At 42.0% G+C, this 22,947-nt stretch overlaps 1 protein-coding gene across 1 annotated transcript in view; it reads right to left on the bottom strand.

Annotated features, from left to right (window-relative positions):
- Positions 1–22,947, bottom strand: part of puf (ubiquitinyl hydrolase 1 puf) — a 61,359-nt gene that overhangs the window by 5,841 nt on the left and 32,571 nt on the right. Inside the window, 23 exon segments of the mRNA XM_074094506.1 lie at positions 853–987; positions 1,657–1,796; positions 2,405–2,617; positions 3,026–3,269; positions 5,015–5,130; positions 5,780–5,910; positions 7,548–7,745; positions 8,606–8,796; positions 9,435–9,569; positions 10,536–10,690; positions 10,693–10,762; positions 11,085–11,249; positions 12,016–12,162; positions 13,251–13,451; positions 14,491–14,649; positions 17,810–17,918; positions 18,142–18,218; positions 18,598–18,708; positions 19,168–19,294; positions 19,903–20,054; positions 21,168–21,308; positions 22,171–22,348; positions 22,561–22,654. Coding sequence (XP_073950607.1) covers positions 853–987; positions 1,657–1,796; positions 2,405–2,617; positions 3,026–3,269; positions 5,015–5,130; positions 5,780–5,910; positions 7,548–7,745; positions 8,606–8,796; positions 9,435–9,569; positions 10,536–10,690; positions 10,693–10,762; positions 11,085–11,249; positions 12,016–12,162; positions 13,251–13,451; positions 14,491–14,649; positions 17,810–17,918; positions 18,142–18,218; positions 18,598–18,708; positions 19,168–19,294; positions 19,903–20,054; positions 21,168–21,308; positions 22,171–22,348; positions 22,561–22,654 — 3,389 coding nt within the window.

The following is a 22,947-nucleotide window of genomic DNA, read 5'->3' as shown; positions in this document are numbered from 1 at the left end:
TCATTATGGCTTGTTTTAGTCCCTCGTTGAACAATCTACTATTGCACGCTCCGCTGTAGCGCATATTAAGTGCAGTGCAGTGCGTGCAACGCTCGGAAACGGACGTGTCTCACTGCACCGTAAGATTGCGAAATCGCATAGCGCGGCCTAGCCGCTGCCCGTTGACGTCGCTATGAGTTCGCAACAGCTGGGCGCGGGTATGCTAATGCGGCCGGCCGAGCCGCCGCGCCCCGCCAGCCTCCTGCGCCGCCTAAGGCTACTGAACCGAGGGCTACTTCGACGCCGAACAGGCTAAAGTGGACGAGGAGGGGTTCACATTGGTGCAGAAGAAAAGCAAGGCTCGCAAGAAACGTTGCAAGAGTCAGTGTGGCTCTGCTGAACCGGATCCAGGCTCCGGGCTGAGGGCGGCCACGCCGAATGCGGCACTGTATGTGTCGCGTCTGCATCACACCGTCGCAGTCGCTGATTGGTGTAATACGTCCGCCGGAAGAGCGGATACACGCTGAGGGTGTTCCAGCTGCAGTCGCGCCACTACGTGCACTTCAGCTCGTTTGTGGTGCGCGTGCCGCGGCTGCTGATGGGGGGGGGGGGGACCATCGCGAGTGATGCCTTCTGGCCGAAAGACGTCGTGTTCCGGCGGTTCCGGGGCACCATGTCGCAGATGAATGCGACGGCAGGGACGGTGACTCAACGGGGTCACGCCGTTTTGTCACCAAATTAGTTTTAAATATTATTGATTATAAATATGTATGGTAGTCTGTAAGGTATTATATGGGCCAAGTTGCTCGAAATAAATGAATTTATTATTATTATTAAAGCACGTGACTGTAAAAAGGTAAACAAAATACTAACCTTGGGATAGTAGTGCCGCAGGAAGTCGTGTATGGCGGGGTCCTCGAGCGACTCTCGTTCGTCGAACAGCACGGCGTCCACGTACTCCGCCACCACCGAACACTCCAGCAACATCTCTTCCAGCTTACTGTCGCCCTGATATTAAACAGAAACAATATTCTAAACAAATTTGTTTTCTTATTATTATTATAATTAGCCCCTTGAGATGCAATAATTGCAAAAAAGTTAAAATCTCAAAAATTACCATTACTGCTAGTGGGTTTAATACAGCGTTTTACGGGGTTTTTTTCGTCGTTACCGTCTAGGCAATTATAATTAAAACAGATGATGCTCAGGGTTAAATTTTCATGAAAAGTAAAGACAATATTGATGCTAAATATAGCGTGATAAAAAAATCATGAAATTTGTCCTTCCGTTCCGTTGTGCTACTTGGCATGGTATTGCCGTTTAACCGACTGGTCAAAACTCTCCAATATTCACGCAAGTACGATTCACAGGGCAGTTGTATAATAATAATAATATTTATTTATTCAGAGTATTTATCCATTTTGTTAGTAAATATAATCATTTATTGTAGAAAGCTAGTAAGATGTCATACAAATTAGATTCAAATTCAAGTTAAATGTCCAGATACGTATAAAATCGGTTCAAGTTATAATCCAAAATCTAATCCCTATTTTAAATGAAGGGCTGTCCACCTCCAAAGCATCGGCGAATCCCACCTATCGCTCAACGCATTCATAATGCCATTCTCACTAGTATAAAGGCGGGGTGAGATAATTATGGTGAGATGAGGGCTGTTACCGGCGAATTGGCGACCTCCAGCCAGAAGGTCGCGAAGTAGTTGAACCGCAGCGGGACCGCTTCCAGCGCGCACAGCGCCGACAGCAGCACCAGCTGCTCCGACATGCAGCGCTGGCGCCACGCCACGCGGCAACACGTGTCTGCAACACCGACACTCGCATACATCCACACATATGATACATTCCACTATACGCCCGCAGCGATTATAACACCCCCTGTATCGTTCCACCTAAGGCACATGGTCGTCGAAAACGATTGCTCGACGTCGTAGATGACGTCACTGTTCGCGACTGCGTCGCACCTACTTCGCACACACAATATTGGTGGGTTTCGCCAAAATATGGCGGCAACTGTCATGAACATGTCATTAAAACTTGATACTTTCCATATCTCTAATTCTCATTCGTTTCATTCGTCATTCTCATGTTGAGTAAAATTTTATTCAAATAATTAATTAATTTATATTTTTATTTCATTTTATTAGTTTATAAATCTGTTTGTTTCTCTTAATTTAGATGAAATTCGGTATACAGATAGTATAAGTTCCGGAGAGGGACATAGGACAGTTTTTATCCCGGAAAATTGCATAGTTCCCGCGGGATAGCGATAAACGAATTCTACGCGGACGGAGTCGCGGGTAACGCCTAGTTTACCTAGTAGTGACAAGGCCAGCACACGGCCTGCAGCGGCTAGATTCTAGTTTTTTTTTTTATGTAGAGGTGTCTCGTATTGTCATCAGCGAGCTCACCTATAAAATTGTGGTAGGGCCGGTAGACAGCCTGCAGCGGCGGGTGTGGCGCGTGGGGCGCGTGCGGGGGGTGCGGCGGCGCGGGGTGCAGCGCGCGCACGCGGGGGCGGGGCCGCGCCGCGCCGCGCGCCGTCGCGTGCACGCCCGCCGCCAGCGGGACCAGCGCGCCCAGCGCCGCGCCGCCGCCGATCATCACCAGCTCGCGAAGCACGCCTGGGAAAAAGTAGAGACCTTCTGAGACCGCACATTTTTTTACGACGACAAAGACGTTTAAAATATCGGAACATGGAATTCATGTTCTGATATTTATGATTACCATGGCCTTGGCCGCTCCGAAATATCTGATGGCAACTGTACTTAAGCGTCATCCATAAATTACGTTACAGATTTAGGGGGAAGGACAGGCGCTTTGTGAGACGTAAATAATTGCTGTTTTCACTGCAGTAGGTGTGTCAGTGGGAGCAAAAAATTATAAAAGTTGTTGTAACGTAATTTATGAGTGGCCCCTTAAGGCCTAGACGAAATGCTTCAGTTTCGCGTGCGAATTTTAAGCAGCGTGCAATAATAATTCTGGCAGTTCAGTCTTAACACAACGCGACAAACAACATACAAATGACTCACCTAACGCAAGATCCCTGAGTTGTTTCGGCCTCGCGTGCAGGTTCAGCATCGTCAGCAACCTTCTCGCACACTCGGGCCAGTCTTTACATGCCAGCAGCAACGCTCTGGCCTCTTTAGCGTCGCGTCGCGTCCGCAACGTCCGACACAACGCGCGCGCCCAACGCAACGCGGCGAGCAACTCTTCCCGGACGCCGTGCGAGCCACTCCCCCCTTCCACAACTACCGCGTGGAGGCTGTGTAATGCCTGCAAATTTAACAGCTTTATTTAAATAGCTCAACAAATAAACGGCAGTTTAATATCGACCGAGAGTCAAAAAGCTATCATCTACAGCTATCTTAGTCTCACATTGCTTCGGTTTTTACTGTTATGTTGTGAAATTTATTGGAATAAAAAATAATGAGGGAGAAAAACTTAGGTGCCGATGACAGACATATGACTTCAAGCTTCGTGCTGACCGTTATTCAGTAGTGCGTTTAAGAAATCCACAAATTAAGTTTTAAACAATCGATGAAGAACGGAAACTCACTTTTTGAAAGCTGACTGAAATAGTCTCTGAACATAGATCTAGACATACTTAAAAAAAAAACTATAAGTAAGGTCACCTGAGGTAAATGCGTCACTGTTTTTTTGTGTTTTTTTGATATTTTTTTAATCTCAAATTATGAAGTATGTATTAAGTATATTGAAATACTCTTGCGTTCTGTGCTTTATACAACTCTTTACCATAATTTCTGAAGTTACTTTTTTGCTGCACGACAATTAAAAGATATACAAGCATTTTTTTAAAAACGGGATTTTAGACGCTATTACCTCAATTTGGGAAAATGCATCTTTTTTAAATAATTATCTAACGTTTGGGATTTCGCCTCAAAACTTCATGGCACGTGTTCGCAATATAATAATCTAGAAGATATTATTAATACAAGAACCACAAAGCGCGAATAATCAGCTGAGACCAAAAATAGTATAATTAGGGAAAATGCGTCTTCATTTACAGACGCATTTATCCAAAGCTAAATACCAGAGGTTGCAAACATTTTTTAACCTACTTAAAAAAAAGAGGAGGTTCTCAGTTAGTCGGTTTTTGTAGCCGATTCAATTATTATTTTATATATTTTTTTTTGCTTTTTAGTTCCTGTGTGTGTTTTTAAGGCAGTTTTATTTTTTATTTAAAAATATTCTACGATTCGACCGATTGAACTAGAAGATTTTACGATTGAAGAGTGAGATGAAAAGTTTAATTAAGTGACATTATTTAGACGATAGTCAGTGAAACATTCTACAGGTAAAATAATATACTTACTTAACATGAAAAATGTGTTAAAATTGATAAAACTACATTATTAAAAAACGGTTATTGACCACTGACATTGGGGTAAATGCGTTGCATAGACGCAATAACCTCAAAGATACTGACGCATTTAGCAAAGTTTCATAAATAACTTGCAAAGATTTTAAATGGAAATAATTCTAAAAATGTAGCATTTTTAATGAAAATTTAAATTCAGACATGTGAACCAACTTATACTGATCGTGTTTAATAAAAAATAAACAACAAAACCCTAAAAAAATGAGGATTTAAATGGATGTTGTTCACTAACTCAAGCACTGCTAAACTCTGGTGTGGTACCAAATTTTAAAATTGCCGACATCTTGAAAACGATTCACCGAGACGCCCTCTATGTTACGGGTTGTTTTCCAAGTAGTTCAAGTGTCTATTACTAGATGGCAGGAGCTGTTGTAAATCACGCTGTTTAAAAGATAACTCAAATAAACGCAATAACCCCATAGTCGCTTTTACCTCAGGTGACCTTAAATTATTTTAATTTCAAACCTCTCCTGTGTCATCATTATCTGTGTTATAATTTTTTTTATACATGCAATAAAGAATTTACGTCCAAGTGAATTTAAGTCATAATGACTGACATCATTTGAACCATAGTTTCGCTCCCTGGCTATCATGATTTATTGTAACAGTACACACTCACCTCAAACGTCATCTGTAACCCTCCATTATATACAACATAAAGTCTATCGTCCTCATTCTCAACTAGCGTGCAGAACGCTGATATTAACGTCGTCCAACACGTTCTGCCATTTAAACCTGCAAACAAACAAAAACTTTGAAACTATGGAAATAAATAAATGACTTGTAAATTTTTATTTTTCTTTGGACCTTATTTCTGTATTGCTTTATTGTGGTGTTCAATAAAACGCTACTTATTTTTCTTGTCCATTTTAGTCGGGACATCGAATTCCTACTACCTTTACCAGCTCACCAGTCCAGTTTTGAGTTTTTCAGCAAGGTGCTTTGCACACTGTAGTAAGTATATCAAACTTTCAAGGAAAACTATAACGGCTAAGTTTGCTTGAGAATTATTAGTAGTTTTACTCTTAAATAGCAGCCTAAGGTATAAAATATACCTAAACTTGGAAGACTCCGTATAAAATACGAAATCCTTGGAAAAATATTACTTAATTTTTTCGTAATGGCTATGGAACCCTATTTTGGGCGTGTCCGACACGCTCTTGGCCGGTTTTTTTATTTAAATTGTCATCTTAGAGAATATAGTAGATTAAGTTAGGGTACTTTAATATCAATTCAGATAAAAATACTGTATCAGAATTGAATTACTTTATGACAAATGAAAATTATGGAAAATGACATATTATGGCAAATAAAATTCGGGAAACGATAGATAGTTACCAGTAACATAAGTTAAAAACAAAGTTAGAGCTAGAGTGCAACGTACCCTGTAGATAAGCAGAGAGCGTGCTCCGGCGGAAGGCGGCAGCCTCGCGTCCGTCGGCCTCGCCGCTGCTGTTGCTGCTGTTGCTGTTGCCGCTGCTGGCGCCGCCGCGCGCCGCCAGGATGCGCGCCAGCCTGAGGGAGCACCACGTCAACTAAAGAGTCTATAATGGTGCCTACACTACAGGTCGATTCACAAGAGCTGGCACGAACGGTTTGAATGAGTGAATGAAAGTGTCTGTGTGTTGCCTATTTGAATACACTTTACACAAAATTTATGTGAAGTGTATTCACGCATGCATCGGTCATTTTCCTAAAAAAAATGTCTAGTCCCAGCACACACGGTGAAACGCTACTGCAACGAAACTGCAACTTCTAGTTACTTTTGAGTTTCATTTGAATTTATGCCATAGACTCCTTTGAGGGACCACACATAACGCAACCAGTTTGAAACGCGTTGCAAATCAGTCGCATGACATCGGCTTATCGTCTTTTTTGGTGCAATAAAATGGCTGACGACGAAGATAAAAACATGAAATTTGTGTTGCAAGTTGTCTTTTACTCATACGATAACAATTCCTGAATTTTCTATCAGTTTCTTGTAATACTTTGGCAGCCACAAACATACGGCAGTTGATATTCTTCTCAATGTAGGTATGTATCCACACACTTCTTCGTTTACGCCACCTTTGTCGAAGATACAAAATACAGAACCACAACTTCTTCATCACTTGAACTAGACACTTTGTAGACGTCTATACTCAAAACAGAAATTATTGTGAATAATTTTATCCCATTGTGGTTGCGGCGTGTATGGAAAACGATTGAAACTGGTTTGAAACCAATAATTTCAAAAGGGTTTTGTTGCAGTTGCGTTTCACTGTGTTTGTTGTGCTGGGCCTAAGTGACATTACTTTCGTTCATGGTCTACCAATCCCTACAAGCTATATTTAATCCAAAAAAACAGCAAAAGATGGCACTACTATTAACATTTGTAAATTATAAAATGTGAATAAGCCGAATTAAGTAGAAATATTAAGATTAAAATAAAGACTTACATATTTTATAAACACAACTTCACATCAACCTTAATTCAACTCCTTAATTTGAAGATAAGAAACACCAATAAAAATAATAAATGGAAAATACGGAAGTGTAGGCTACATGTGGCTACATTTCAGCTATGAGGCTTTCGTAGTGTTTTGCAATTGTGACGCTAGATGGCGAATAACCGGAATGCGCTTGCTGGGCTTGCCCCGCGCTTGCTCACATTCGTCGAAACTATTTGAGAGAAACATGCCATTCTCGTCTAATGACGTAAATAAGACAGAGACATCATGCGTATCTCTAGTCGTCTAGGCTCAGTTGGTGAGCTTGTTGGTTGTTGTCAGTGTACTGTATCCTTAGTGTCTCACTAGATGGCAATACGTATCGTGTTATTTGTGTTCTCACTGGTGCCATCTATCGGAAAATCGAAGGAAAGAAAAATAGCTAGTTGAATAGCCAGTATTAGGGTGATACCATTTGCTTGTACTAGGTGGTGTCTCTGTTATATATGTACTCTGTGCTTTCGTTCAATTAATTCGTGCCAGCTCTAGTGAACCAACTTGTACTAGACCTGCATGCTACCACAGAGTACATATATAAATGCTACTAATAATAATAAAAAATACTATTAGAGACTAGAAGAGAACCTGAGCTTGAGGTGTTGGGTTTGATATTTCGGTTTGGGTATATTAGGCTGGCCTGATGATGGTGATGGCACTACGCACCTGAGCAGCTCCTCCGCCGCGCCGGGGTAGAGATGCGCGTGCGGCGCTATGTTCCGGAACGCCCAGTGTATGTTCTGGTGCTGCGCCAGCGAGCGCGCGAACGCGCCTGAGCGCCGGCAGCAAAGCCGCAGCAGCGCGTAGTACGGCGGAAGCATCGCGCGGTTGTACGCCACCACTTCGCCGTCTTCGTGGTCCGCGCTAAAAACACAACCATTGTTAACAATACTTAAACTTAAGCCGCCAGATCGGCCACTTGCATTTAATTTATTTGATTCACAAAGTTACGCTGTTCAAAACCGCGTCGGGTTAGTCGTAGTGCGGCCCAGGCCTGATATGGTATTTGTTTTTTTTTTATTTTGTCATAAGCTTGACATTGGGTGTTATCGTTATCGCATGATAGATCGACATGATAGATTTTGCAAAACAACACTTTCGTAACATAAAATAATGAAGTCAAAGTATGGCAAAAACGACCGTGTACGCGCAGAAAAAATGCTAGTCTGAAACCAAAGGTGCGGGCATACTATTTAAACCCGACGCCACACCACGCCTGCCAGTACTAATCAGACCCGTATATTTAGATAGAAACATGCGTCGGACGGCGTGGCGTCGCGTTTTAGTGTTGTTTCCGCCTTATAGGTGTATACATATATATTTTTCACTTCTCATGCTCGTAAAGTTTGTGTTTATGCTGGGTCTAGGCGACATAAAATGACTTTTTATGCTCTAGTGCATAAAATAAAATCTTCGTCTAAGACCAAGGTAATCAGGTGTCAACAGCCACAAACAAAAAAGTTTCTATATATTTTTGAATACATTTTTAATTTATATAAAACTAAAAATCAATCAAAATAAATCAATAAAACTAAAAAGGTATAATTATATACTAACGCATGAAAAATAAAATGTACATAGTAAGTGAACAATATATGAACGTCTTGGGTAAAATGGCTCGTTTTATGCTCTTGTTGTACAATCTACTATTTGATTTCTTGGTAACGTGCATATATTTTTATGCCCTTGACAATACATAGTTATACAGCCAGTAGTCAACTCACAGTATATAGTTGAACGCGATGTGTTTGGTGAGCCGCGGGTTGGCGACTGCCAGCTGCACGTTCTCCGCGCAGTCGACGCACACGGCGTGCCAGAACGTCAGCAAAGCTTGCTTGTTGGGGTGCACCGCCACAGAAGGCTCGGATATCGCCGGGTGGTACAAGTCCCATAGGTCGTTGAAGTACTGCCCGAACTGCACAGAAGTAAACAACATGTACGACAAGCCAAGTAACTTACCAATCCGCACTCGGCCCGCGTGGTAACCACGGTCCCAGCCCTCTTTATCTGAGAGGAGGCCTCTGCTCAGCAGTGGAACGCATATAGGCTGGGATGTGATGAAAACCTGCGATCCTTACCCCCAATATATTATTAGGTTTAGTTTAGCTTAATAATTCTCTGTTGTCTTGGTTGCCCTGAATACCAGCGCCATGACTAGAAATTCAGTAAAGGCATTTGCTGAGTGGCATCTATTTTAGCGCTCTATTAACTACTGGTATATTTCAGATTAAGGGGCTGTATCACCATCCATTGATTAGTGTTAACAGACGGTTAAATGTGATGCCGTCTCCGTCTATTCGAAACAAAATTAAATAGAGACGGCATCACACCTAACCGCCAGTTAACACTAATCAATGGATGGCGAAACAGCTCCTAAGACTTCATGTTGGAGTTTTTTTTAGACCAAATAATATACTGAGCAGCAAAAAATTTGGCCCTCAAATGTATGCAATTATGTACAAATTGGGAAAACTCGAATTGTTTTGCTTCTCTCTTGTATAAAACTAATGTAATGAATCGATCTAAAAGTAATGTGGTGGGTGTTGTACCGACCATAAGTTTCTCGACGCGACTGACGACGCAGTAAGACATGACGCCGAAGTAGGCCGTCAGCTTCATAGTGCCGTGCACGGCGATGTCCGTGTACTTGCGCGCCGCTTTTAACTTGCCCAGCAGCATCGTGTACACCTGCAGATACAGAATTGTACTATTGGTTACACGTGGAAGGCATTGCAGTTTTAAAAGCTATGAATCTTTTAGAAATAATTGTTTCAGACATCGCTGTGTATCAAAAATAGCTGTGTTTTGCATGAATACATACGTTGCGGAGTTGTCGTTACCGTGCTTTGACTTTAAGCGTGTTGTATAAAGCTCTAAAATGCAGTTCTAGTCTTTGCTGGTGGCGATTCTTGTGCTATCTGATCATTAGCGTCGATAAATCGATATTGTATTATCGAAAAAACTGAATCACGCGCCATTGTGGAATTTTTCACAGAAAAAATCATAGTGACATGTCCGGCCGTGTCCGGCAGCTTGGCGGGGTGAGCGGGGGGCGGCGGGTGCGCGCGCGCGTAGCCCTGCCGGAAGTGGTGCGAGGGAGCGGCGCCGGCAGCAGAGTGCCGGTCAGTACCTGGTGCAGCGTGTGGTGCGCCGTGTCCGGCAGCTTGGCGGGGTGCGCGGGGGGCGGCGGGCGCGCGCGCGCGTAGCCCTGCCGGAAGTGGTGCGAGGGAGCGGCGTCGTCAGCAGAGAGCCGGTCAGTACCTGGTGCAGCGTGTGGTGCGCCGTGTCCGGCAGCTTGGCGGGGTGCGCGGGGGGCGGCGGGCGCGCGCGCGCGTAGCCCTGCCGGAAGTGCTGCGAGGGAGCGGCGCCGGCAGCAGAGTGCCGGTCAGTACCTGGTGCAGCGTGTGGTGCGCCGTGTCCGGCAGCTTGGCGGGGTGCGCGGGGGGCGGCGGGCGCGCGCGCGCGTAGCCCTGCCGGAAGTGGTGCGAGGGAGCGGCGTCGTCAGCAGAGAGCCGGTCAGTACCTGGTGCAGCGTGTGGTGCGCCGTGTCCGGCAGCTTGGCGGGGTGCGCGGGGGGCGGCGGGCGCGCGCGCGCGTAGCCCTGCCGGAAGTGCTGCGAGGGAGCGGCGCCGGCAGCAGAGTGCCGGTCAGTACCTGGTGCAGCGTGTGGTGCGCCGTGTCCGGCAGCTTGGCGGGGTGCGCGGGGGGCGGCGGGCGCGCGCGCGCGTATCCCTGCCGGAAGTGCTGCGAGGGCACGAGCGCGACCAGCAGCAGCGCGGCGGCGGCCCGCACGCGCGCGGCGCCGGCGCCAGCAGCTGCGCCTCCACCCAGCGGTCCGCCGTGCGCAGCGCCCACGCGTGCGCCGCCTTGTTGCGCGGCACCTGGACACGACACATACAGGATAAAGTATTAAATAGAAAACTATATAGTATATACGGTTCTCTATAAAGCCATAAGAAAATACACTGCGTTTTTTTTTGTTTCAGAGAAAAATTAGAATTGGGAAATGAAACGTGTGGGAAAAATAATTTTGCGAAAAGGCAGGATACCTGGTTTGTTTTATAAATTTTTAATACCGCACGCATTTGACAATAACTGGTCAGGGTTTTTGTGTTGCTATAATAGTACGCCTCCGTTGCCCTCCACCAACAGCCAGCAGCTCGCAGCAGGTCCCCCCCCCTCCACCTGCGTCACTGGACCTACCTGCAGCGCGAGCCACTCGAGCGCGGCGTGCGGGCACACGTCGGCGCAGTCCCACAGCCGCGCCAGCACCAGCTGCGTGAAGCACGGCAGCCCGCCGCTGGCGCCCGCGCCGCCGCCGCTGCCCTCCACCAACAGCGTCAGAAGCTTGAAGAACGACCCGCAGCTCTAAAACAAAAACGTTGCTACAAATCATAGACATCGGTTGCACGCTCATTCTGGCGTCAGTTCAGCCTATCATTCTGGTTGTCTGTCATTCAAAATGGATTGATGAATATTATTGCACAATTATCATTAATCCGTCATTCTGTGAAGGCTACATGATACTTCACTCGTCATTTTTACCAGAATTAATAAAATTGTAGATTTATTGAGTGTATCGAGTTTCGAACATGGGGAAAAATAAGTTTCGTGTTTTGATTAAAGATATTTTTTTACAAAAAGAAAAACTATTATGGATACAAAAAAAGTAAACAAATACTACGGAGGGGACTCTGATGTATACCGGGTGGGCCCTGTAACAGGAGCACAAAATCAAAACACAGGTTTTGCTACTCAAATGGAACTACTTTAGTTCTGCAACATTCAAAATTAAGTAATTTTATCATTATGTTTATTCCAAACAAATTAAATGGTATTTTCAATGTACGGCATCCAATAGCCTAAATGACATCGCCTGTCACGTAACAAAATGACGGATTTCACAATACATTGCTGGTCCAATTAAACTTTAAATTACAATAAAAATCATAATACAAGTTATTTTCAAAAGTTGTAGAACAAAATTAGCTCAAGCTGAAGAGTGGAAGCTGTGGTATAATTTTTTTCTCCTGTTACAGGGCCCACCTTGTAGATTAAAACAAGTGGGTCTTGTTTGACCATCATTAATTAATGCGACGCCTTCCAAAAAAACACGTTGAATTCTCATAAATACCTCAGCGTGCTTAGCGATGGCTTGAAACAGCATGGCCACGATCTTGTGCGCGAGCGCTTCGTTCCAGCGGCACAGCGCGAACACGAGCGCGCGCGTCTGCTGCAAGTTCAGACAGTCGCGCGTCTGCTGGTAGATGAACGGGAAGCCCTGTCGACAACCATTAATATTACGTAGTAGCTAGCGCTGCCGACAACAACGAGGGTATCTTGACTGGCGAAATATCAATAGATGGCGTTAGTAGCGGGAGGTCGATTTGACATTATAGTGTTGCTTGCGATAGTTATTTAACCAATAACAAACGTGACACAAATGTCGAATTTGTCAAATGAAACTCACGATACTAGCACCAGTATCTGTGAAAAGTATCATCAAAAAAAAATTAGGATCTGAAGTTGGAAAAATCAATTGTAGTATAGCAATGGGGAATGGATGAAAATTTTAGAAACTGCCATGAGCTTCGATGGGTGTGTAGATGAAAAACAGGGTCGGTATTTCCATGTCAGTATTATTCGGACCGGTAGAGAGTGTCACCTGACCTGTCAAAACGATCGAGTCAAAGACACATAAATTATTTTTTAATGCTTTTTATTCTGGACTATGGAACAACCCGTAACCGACCGGACTGTCGTAATACGGTATGTGACAACTTATGATTTTGCCATATTTTAATATTATTATGAAAATATAGATATACAGATAGTGTTTAGCGAAGAGAAAATTTAAATCGGTTGAAAGTTGGATTTATAGTGATTTTTTGAAAAATCTATATACCTGTCTCTTTCTCAAACGCTTTTCTCTGTGCAGCAAGTATGGCGGTACTGGCGTGTGACGTCACATGCCAGTATGTCTTTCTCTGTCTAATCTTGAATTTCAAACCTGTATAACTTTGTTATTTGTAAAGGTAACTTAAAAATTGTTTTTCTATTCGATAACAGGCATTGTGTAGTTGTCATTTATAAAACATATACAAAATAGTCAAATACCGTATTTGGCGGTAAAGAAAACTATTTCGTTTTAAAATTCATTGATGCTACTTAAAAATCAGCTATTTTTTCTGTTAATTACAAAAGGTTATTCCTATCGATATAAAAAGCTTCAGACGTTTTTAAATTTTTCAGTCATTCCCCATGGGCCACTTTCAGTGTGAACCCACGATCCTCTGCTTGAAAGGTCATACGTCAAAACAATATGCCACCACAGCTTATTTACTACATCATCGCTAGTTGTATTCGTACCTTGGCGTGCAGCAGCGCCTTTGCATCGTTATCTGGCAGGGCGAGGTGCCCGGAGGCGTCCCGCGACCGCTCCACCAGTCCGGCGACCAGAGCCACCATCTTGTCTAGAGCGCCGGGCCGCAGCTTGTCGCCGGCGCCTTCGGTGTTGCCGCTGCCGCTGCCGCTGCCACTGCCGCCCGCCTCCTCCGAGGGCGATTCCACCTGGTATTGAAATGCAACAAACTTATTTTATGGAGTCCAATACTTGTATGTTTATAGTAGTTTGCTAATGTCGTCCGGAACTAGAAACAAAAGATAAGTTCTCTAATTCTTTTTATTTTGCATGTTCAGGTAACGCAGAAAAGCTGACGAGTCCCGAGCTACATTAACATTCTGATTGTACTGTAAATAAGTATGATTGTCCGGACTCCGGACTGACTCAGTATCGATGAGCCTAAAATTTGAACATTTTGAGCACATTCTTTAGACACATAAATTGACGCATTGCAAAGGTATTAAGATTAGTTCAGCAACTAACGCGCTATGCAATCTGACCACTATTATACAGCCTCGGAAAGCAGGGGAGAACCATTTCACAATAATCATTACAATAAACTGCCAATGCCATTTAAGGATCCAGCTGCTATATGCCCTCTGTATCCACGATTTTTTGACATTATTTTTATCATCAAACCATAGTAAAAGAGAACAAGTAGGCTCACTACGAACAAAAGTACATCGCGCGGCTTAAATGTGTGCGCGCCGGTTGGCGCCGGTACGCGCACACCCGCCGCACGCACACACTGACAATTTAAGGAGGATTAAGTTTTCTTTAGTCAAGGCTGCGCTGCCGTCGGTGCCGTACGTTTCGATTTTAGCTCGTTCGTCTTGCGATCGCTTCGCGAGATGATCACCTTTTACGTTCGCGTACTCATACTTACATATTTTTTGTATTAGGTATAGTAGTAAATTAGTGGTATATAAGTGCAGTGTAAAAGTTTCGGGCAAGGACACATATAATATTTTTAAATTTAGTATAATAATAATAATATAACGGCATAGAATTTGTCTAGTTTCTCTAGACACAGACATTAGACAATTTCAAGTTAACTTTCGTACTAAAATTATTTGCCGGTAGCTAATTAATCTAGTATAGACGTCGACAACCCTAAGCGACCGAGCCGGAGTAGGCAGTTAAGGCTCCTAAAGGGTCGGAGTGGACCTACTTGTTCTTTTTTACTATGACCAAACCATCACTCACCGTAGTAGTATTCTGTCCCAAGTAAAAGGCGACCATGCTGGCGATTGCGTTGATCCGTAGCATGAACTTGCCCTCCTCTTCGCCCATTTTGCTGAACTCGTACAGCAGGCTAAAGTATTCCGTAAGATGTCGCAGGTGCGACCGCGCTCCGTTCTCCATCTAAATCATTGCGTTAATTAAACACCGTGATAAATCTTCCATAATCGATCGAATTTTCTGGTCAGTTTCTGTATACATCTAATAATGAAAGCTAGCCGCTTAGTGATAAATCAGCCTGTAAGTTGAACGTAGCAATTTAGTGTTCATGTACATTTAAGTTAAATACATGATGTTACTCCCGCTTTGATTTATCTAAAGCATGTGTGACTGTTGTCTTCTTGATTGGATGAATAAGATTTAAATAGAAGTTTTGACGGTCACAGAGGGGCTACTACGAAGCTCGCAAATCGAAGTTCGTATCGCACCGTCCCTTTCACTCGCGTATTAAATGACATAAGCGTCAGCGGGACGGCAACATACGAAGTTCGAGTTTTGAACTTCGTGGTATAGGGCCAAAGTCTCTAAAGATTTCGTTTCAGTTTCTTTATAAATGTCAAATGAAATGGCAATGATAATGGGTTTATATCCGAAAATCGGGTAAGAAACCAAGGCCGTTAAAATCCAAAAATTTAAAAGCACACTGAATGACTAAAGATATACATAATATACGTTCACAGATTTGTTCATCAGGAGCATTTTATGTAAATTTTTAGGTAGTAAAAACTTAACCTAGGTTTGCTTTATTGCCAATTGTCACTGTATTCATACAATAGTGATAAATAATTTTTGAAACAAGTCACACTCAAGTGATTTTTCCGTTCTGGCTAAATTGACTATGCAATACACTTACAATGGCAACGTCATGGCAAACACGTCGCGTGTTCCAATTAATGTTCAGTTTCAGCACAGGCATGTTCTCGTTTTGTAACCACGGTAGCTTGCGATTCTGCCACTGACGTTATAACAAAATAAAAAACGTATGAAAATGAAATGGTAGTTATTTGAACACATTGTCGCGCATGCTGACTTCGATGCCTTAAGATAATAGCGACACGGACGCGGCTCGACACTATCACGTTTCATGTCACATCATATTATAACTTACGCTCTGATTTTGCTTGAAGTCAAGCTGCTGTACCGAATTATTTTATGCTACCGCGTACTAACTTTTGAGCCCATTTAATAATTACCTTACGAAGGTGCCACTTTTTTCGTAACTGTCAAATTGTAGATGTAAATTCAAGAACACAGCTACAATTTTCTCTGCATAATTTCAGGTTAATTTTATCCGTTTTCAGTACAGTCGCCATGAGATATCGCCATGAGCGGCCAAGCTGACAAAAAAAATCGGAAAATGAACTCTAATGCATTGAGAACAGAGTGCATGTTCCGATATTTTTGACCACGTCAGCCGCTCCAAATTATTTGATGACAACTGTACAAGAATAGTTTAAAACTTTACCTTACCAGAAAGAACGGTTTTATGTCAAACTCTATCTACACCCTCACACATAATTACCCCGATTTATGAAAGCAACGCGCAACTAAGTCGCAAGCATGTGTCGAACCGCGGGCTCACGTTTCGCATACGGCAACTGATATAATACAGTGATATCGGACGGACAAACAAAAACGCGTTAAAACTATGTGATCCGGGGTATTTACTAAACGAAAACAAGCCTTGTATCGACGGTGACGTGCGTTCTAACATGGAAATACAACTACAATGCGAGAGAAGATAAAAAATACATGACCGCGATTAATCAAATGTGACGAAGCAATGGGACGGCAGCAGGTCGGGAGCGGGTCGGGTTGGGAGTGCGGCGGGCCTATTTACGAGGCTGTATATGAACAACATCACACCGACGGCGGGCGTGAATGTGATATTGTATGAACACCTTGTATACATAGCTGTATATGAATACAGCTATGTATACAAGGTGTTAATTCAATAACTAAAAACATCAGACATATTAAATATAATGACCCGGATAACTCACGTCTTAAATCGAGTTTAGCTCGACATGTTTTGGGCTAATCCGTAGCCCTTCGTCTCCGGTGCAACGCGACTCAGCGGCTGCTGCAACACGCGCACTGCGCGCCGCCGCTCTGCTCGCGCGACTACCCGACGAAACTGACACCGGCACACAACTACGATGTATTACCAACCGACAAACCACTCTGTTCACCTGGTTGGGTGGTTAGACCCGCCATTATCCGGTCATTATATTTAATATGAGCGAGTCTCACGGTAGTTTCATGTTTAAAAACCTCAGACACAATATTTTAAGATATTTTTTCGTTTTAAGTAAGTCGATTGCTTTTATTTTTGAATACCTTCATTATTGTAAAATATATTCGTGTGTTTTGCTAAGTCAGTAATTCTACTTCATTTCTAACTCTACGCTCATGATTAGTATTTGTCAGTTGCGTTTTGACGTTTTTAGAAGAAAATCACACATTGACAGCAAAACGGCCAGTATTAGTATCTATCGAACTAGTATGCCACCTAGCTAAAATATTTACTTGGCACCTGTTGCACTCGTAACTTTTAGACTGGGCACAATAAAAAATGAATTTAAAAACACAAAACAACCTAATTTCAACATAGTGTAATCGATTCTACTCTCGATTCTGAGCAAACTACTTTCTGGTTTTCAGTTATTTAATTAACACCTTGTATAGGCCCGCCGCACTCCCGACCCGACCCGCTCTCGACCCGCTGCCGTCCGGTGTGTGTTTTGCGCTTTAGTTTACCAAAAGATTAAGTTAATTTAATTTAAACTATAATTATGTTTCCATCTTCTCGCATATTGCACACGCAGATCAGATATCTTTCCTTCATTCTTTCTTTGACATCTGGTATTTTGGAAAATTTGGACAAAAGCAAATGGGGTGATGTGTATTCTCTAGGGTGACGCTTTTGCATACAGTAAGTGTTTGAGTATTTTCGCTAAAATATTATAAAACAAGTAAGAAATACATCATGTAAACACTTCTGAAAATAATGTGATTTACGACAATAGACACAGCTTTTAAGTTATTGCTCCAAGTGCTTTGTCATACAAAACTGTATTAGCGGCACTGAAATTGAACCCGCAGCATAAATTTTCAATATATTAAATATCCAGGACGCTTTATGCTGGAGCTACTACAAAGCACGTTCAAACTACGCCCCGTCCTTGTCTAGGAAAGTAGCTGCGATTCCGGCTTTACACCAGCACAAAACCCAAGGTACAGTAGGATCCTAATCATGTATGTACTTTTTTCTGTAACTCACCAGTGAAAGTAACATTCTTATAAACCTAGTAACACAACTCGCTTCACCAATCTTGCTTGTATCTTCCCCCTCCTCTATACCTTGCAGGTATAAGGCACAATGACTAGATCTGAAACAAAACAACATCAACATCAACGCTAAATTTTTAGGATAAATATCCACCCGAGCTACATGAGGTAGCTAAGCGGTGGCAATCTACTACATACAATTATTTTCTAATAGCGTCGATAGTAGATTTTTTGGTGGCATCGCTTAGCTACGTCGTGCAGCTCTAGAGGATACGCGGCCTAAGCCCGCAACTTGTTGATGGTTGAAATTATTTCAGTACTTACCTCAGCCTTTGTATGACGTGCATACATAGCCTTTGGAACATTTGGCGAACCATCTGATTCGGGCATTTTATTAACACCTGAAAAAGACAATAATCTAGTTAATGTTACTTAGTGGCGACAGTTACATACATAAACTAATGTTTAATTTAATGTCATTATGACTTATGAATTTAAAAAGTTTGATCGGTACTAATTGAAAATTGAAACCGGAAATAACAGAGTAAAATACATGAGTAAAAAAGTGACGTACGGTCCTAAAATGACGAAAATTGGCAGAACACACAAAATCGATCGCATTAGTGCGGCATTGTTGTAGACGCTGCGCCGAGTCAATAATGGAGTTATTGAAAAAATCTATAGAACTTCTTTGTTTATTTATGTATTTTATTTATTATTTTGTTATAATGACAACGGATATATTGTTATTAATGTTTATATTTGTTGTGGACATGTTACCTGCATAGGCCACCAGGTGTCATCAGCCATGTGTCCGAGAAACCACTCGGACGCGGCTGCCGACGCGTTAAACTGCTTCGTGACCAGCTCCACCCACGACACCATAGTTGGCTAGTAAGTAAATGTAAAGACGATTTGTTTACAAAACAATGTTACATAAACACAAATATATACAAACTAATACAAGCGTTACTTGTACTGCGCCTTGACAAAATGGTGAATAAATAATCAATCAAGAATTCTTAGAAGAACATCGAAGCTTATCCCGAAACATGTCAAGCTAAACTCGATTTAAGACGTGAGTTATCCGGATTTATTTCATTGAATATGAGGTCAAATAATGTTATTTTCTCCAAAACACTAGTGACTAGTGGCCTAACTTTAGTGTTTAAAAGATAATCAAGAAGTAAGATAATTGTAACCACGCGCAGTATAACAGTATAAAAGTTCTTCATTTGACATTATTTAAAGTCCGTTACCAGTTTTTTTAATTTTTTATTCACACATGTTTAGCAAAAGAAGGTTAACAAACTGAGTTCATTGAATAAACATAATAAATAGTTGTAGTACCTTTTCTTTAGCATGAATGAAGGTTTCAATGAAGAATGACGTGGACAGCCTGGCAGCCACTTCCGTCACTTCTGGCCTCAAAGTCAGCAACGACTGCGGCACTGAACTGCACATTTGACCCATGAAACTGCAACAAAATTCATTCATAGAAACATGGAATGTGTGTTAAAATACGTTAAACAGAATAAATAGTTTCCTTAGAGTACATTTTTCTATCTTCGGTTTTGAGAATACTTTTCTTTTATGTGGCAAAATTTCCAACCTCTGGTGTTTTTTGTGCCATGCTTTGCTATTTTGTGCTATGTTATGATATCTTTTTTTTAATATCACTTAATCAGTTAACGGAGTTGAGTTTCTTGCCGGATTCTTCTCAGCAGAGGTTTTTCCGAACCGGTGGTAGATTTTTTTGACATTCATAAGTGCTTGTTATAGCCTAAATTGAATAAAGATATTTTGACTTTGACTTTGACTTTGGAATTGTTTTTAATTTGTCATGGGCTGCCAATATGTTCCAAACTATGGAACATAATATCATATGTTTGCTTATGGTATTTTTATATTATTTTTCTGTCATTGGAAACATGAAAATTGATGACATGAATTCTAAAATCTAGTAACGTTCAATAACCGTGCTTTTAAATATTACTAATTTTTTAAAATAGCCATAGTCCATAACCGAAGTATCAATCAGAACATTTAAAAGTTGTATATTTCTGTATTTATACGAGTACTCACGTGAAATAGGCGTGCTGGAAGATGTTCTTGTCGTGCAGGAAATGCATGTTGTCCTGCCAGATCCAGTGCAGCAGGTCGGGCGGCAGCGCGGGCGGCGCGTGCGCGCTGCGCCGCTCCAGCGCCGCCGACGGCGACTCGCCCGCGCGGGACGACTGCGCACAACACTCGATAAAGCCCGCCACATAACACAGGGTTCATATCGGCTCGCATACTTTTTTTTTTATTCGACTGGATGGCAAACGAGCAAGTGGGTCTCCCGATGGTAAGAGATCACCATCGCCCATAAACATCTGCAACACTAGGGGTATTGCAGACGCGTTGCCAACCTAGAGGCCTAAGATGGGATACCTCTCGTGCCAGTAATTTCACCGGCTGTCTTACTCTCCACGCCGAAACAACAGTGCAAACACTGCTGCTTCACGGCATACTTATTGAAAGTCCAAATGTAATGTTTGTCAGAATGATCGATTGGCATAACACTTTTTTTACTGAATCCAATAATTGTTCAGAATTGTTATAAAACAAACCTAACCTAACCCAAAGTTTTGTGATCATTGGGACAAAAAAATGTGTAGCGAAAAGTATGCGAACTAGTTGCGCTCCCAACACACAATATAATATCTATTTGTATTCAATTATCAAATGCATATAATGAATGACATTTGAAAATGCAAAATCAATGAAAAAGGTATCTTAAAATATTCAATTCTTTCCAAAAATAAAATAAAAACTATAGGTTTTTTTTATTTTTTGATGCATCCCAATTATGTACGCCCAAACACAAAACGTATAAAAAAACATACCCTGGCAGCAAGTGTGCTTAAAAAGTAACCGAAGAAATTGTGATTCAATAGGATAAAATTCCACTAGATCAGGGTTACCTACTCAAAGTGGGGTACGCGAACCCCTACGGGTTCGCTATTCAACGGTAGGTTTTTTATTTCAACTCCAAATTGTTACTTATTTGTTTGCTATTTGTTGTTGTTTGTTTCAGTTTGTATTTTCGTTGGCAAGATGATTCTTACCTATATTTGTTCATGATTGAAATAAAAATAACCTTAGTTTCTCCAACAGTCAATTTTATTACTTTCTTTGGGGGGGAGGTAGGGGTTCGCTATCGTCTAGAAACTTTAACAGGGGTACGTGGAGCCATAAGTTTGAGAAACCCTGCACTAGATCATTATTGATGAAAACACAAAAAAAGAATACACCTAGTAAGTGTTTACACAACAAAAAACACACTTGTACTCTAACTAAATCCATACCTGAGCCTCCCCCTGCGCGCCGGCGTCCGAGCCCCGCTGCGCACGCGGCGGACTCAGCTCATAGAACAGCATGTAAGCGCTGTTCGTCTTCTCGAACGAGAAATCCATGAACTTGTCCGTCACAGAGTCGTATGTTTTGCTCTGAAATTGGTATGTAGATTAGATTCGGCTTTAGGCATTAGTCCACCGCCAGCCGGCGAGTAGCGAGAAGTGAGTGATCTTTAGTTTGAAAAATTTGTCACTTGGCGACAAAAGCGATACATTTTTCATACTAAAAACACTCTGTACTCGCTACTCGCCGGCCGTAGGACTAGTGCCTTAGGGTAGAGAATGTAGCGTGAAATATGTGATTTGATTGTCTAAAACCAGGTTTTAATGTAGAGATTCTTTGGCAATATTTGCCGAACAATACTTTAGGTCTGCGTGTAGGTATTCTATCAATAGGTTATTTGACACTATTAGCCGATTTTCAGAATTTTATTTTGTCGTCTGTGGCAGACCATGGCGTTCAAAAGGTCCAGGAAAACCAATATAATTACTAATTAAGTGTAAAATTTAATTTTCACACCTCTCCTTCAGAAAAGTAACTTTTCCTCCCTGTCGAGAGGGAGCAAAGTGCAACTATTCTGTTCAAGGCTTTTAGTGTTTTATTGCAAATTACAATTTTTGAAGTTGATAATTGTAAAGCCACGCTATTTTCTATGCTGGTTGTTCTTTAATGATATTTAGATATATTTTTTTCAAGTTTCTTAATGCTCGGTGTAAAAAGTTGTATGAGCCACACGGGAGCAAAATTATTTTCATCTTGGGCGTTAACACTTGAATCCCTCATTACGCTTAGGATTCTACTTTAGAATCCCTCGCTACGCTCAGGATTCTATTGTAGAATCCTTCGCTACATTCTGGATTCAATGTACGCCCTCGCCGTAAATACACCATTTTGCTCCCTTGTGACACAAATAACTATTCTAGCAGCTTTGAAGTAAACGAAGATGTGTGTTACCGTCATCTCGCCGCCGAAACACTCGGCCGCGATGTGCGCGGGGTCGAACGGCTTCACTTCGGCGTCGTTGAACAAGAGCCAGCGGTCGTGGTGCGAGTGCTGGCGGTCGCGGATGAACGAGTAGTAGTGCCCGCCGTCCGCGGTGCCCGTGTGTACCGTCACGCCTATTAACTCGTATCTAGATACACAAATAATTCAATACATTCTTATTTTTTTTAATTACAAGTTGCATAGATAAGATATAAAAACATTTAAATCGACCAAACTCGATGGAATGAAAACGAGTAAAAAAGCAGCCCCCTGCCTTCTCTAATAATTTAATTTTGTCAGTATTATCTTTAATTGGCAGTAATTCAATATCATAACATATATTGCATTACAATAACTTACTCATAATGTTCTTCTGATTCGGGTGTATCTTCGGGTTCTGTGCTCGGACTACTATCGCCTTCCTTTTTGGACTCTGCTGTTTTATTTTTCTCTTCTGTTAAAAAATACATATTATTATTCGAGTTTTCAATATAAATACAATATTTAAACCTCGCTCGGCGTTATGTGTCTAGGTTGAGCTATTAGTTCGCGCCACAAACAAATTCAACTCCTTCGCGCAAATATTTCGGCGAATACACCAAATGAAGTGCAACCATAACGAGGTAATATTCCATCATTGATTCAGTCGATACTTTGAGGAGATTGATAGGCAGCGTCCTGTTATACATCCTCCTACTCCAATGGTGCGTTTTATTTCATTAGAGGTTAAATTACATCGATAATACT

This window comes from Choristoneura fumiferana, chromosome 11 (assembly GCF_025370935.1).
Source record: "Choristoneura fumiferana chromosome 11, NRCan_CFum_1, whole genome shotgun sequence".
NCBI classification, from domain to species: domain Eukaryota; kingdom Metazoa; phylum Arthropoda; class Insecta; order Lepidoptera; family Tortricidae; genus Choristoneura; species Choristoneura fumiferana.
The sequence above is the reverse complement of the archived record's forward strand: the minus strand, read 5'-3'. Positions and strand labels throughout refer to the sequence as shown.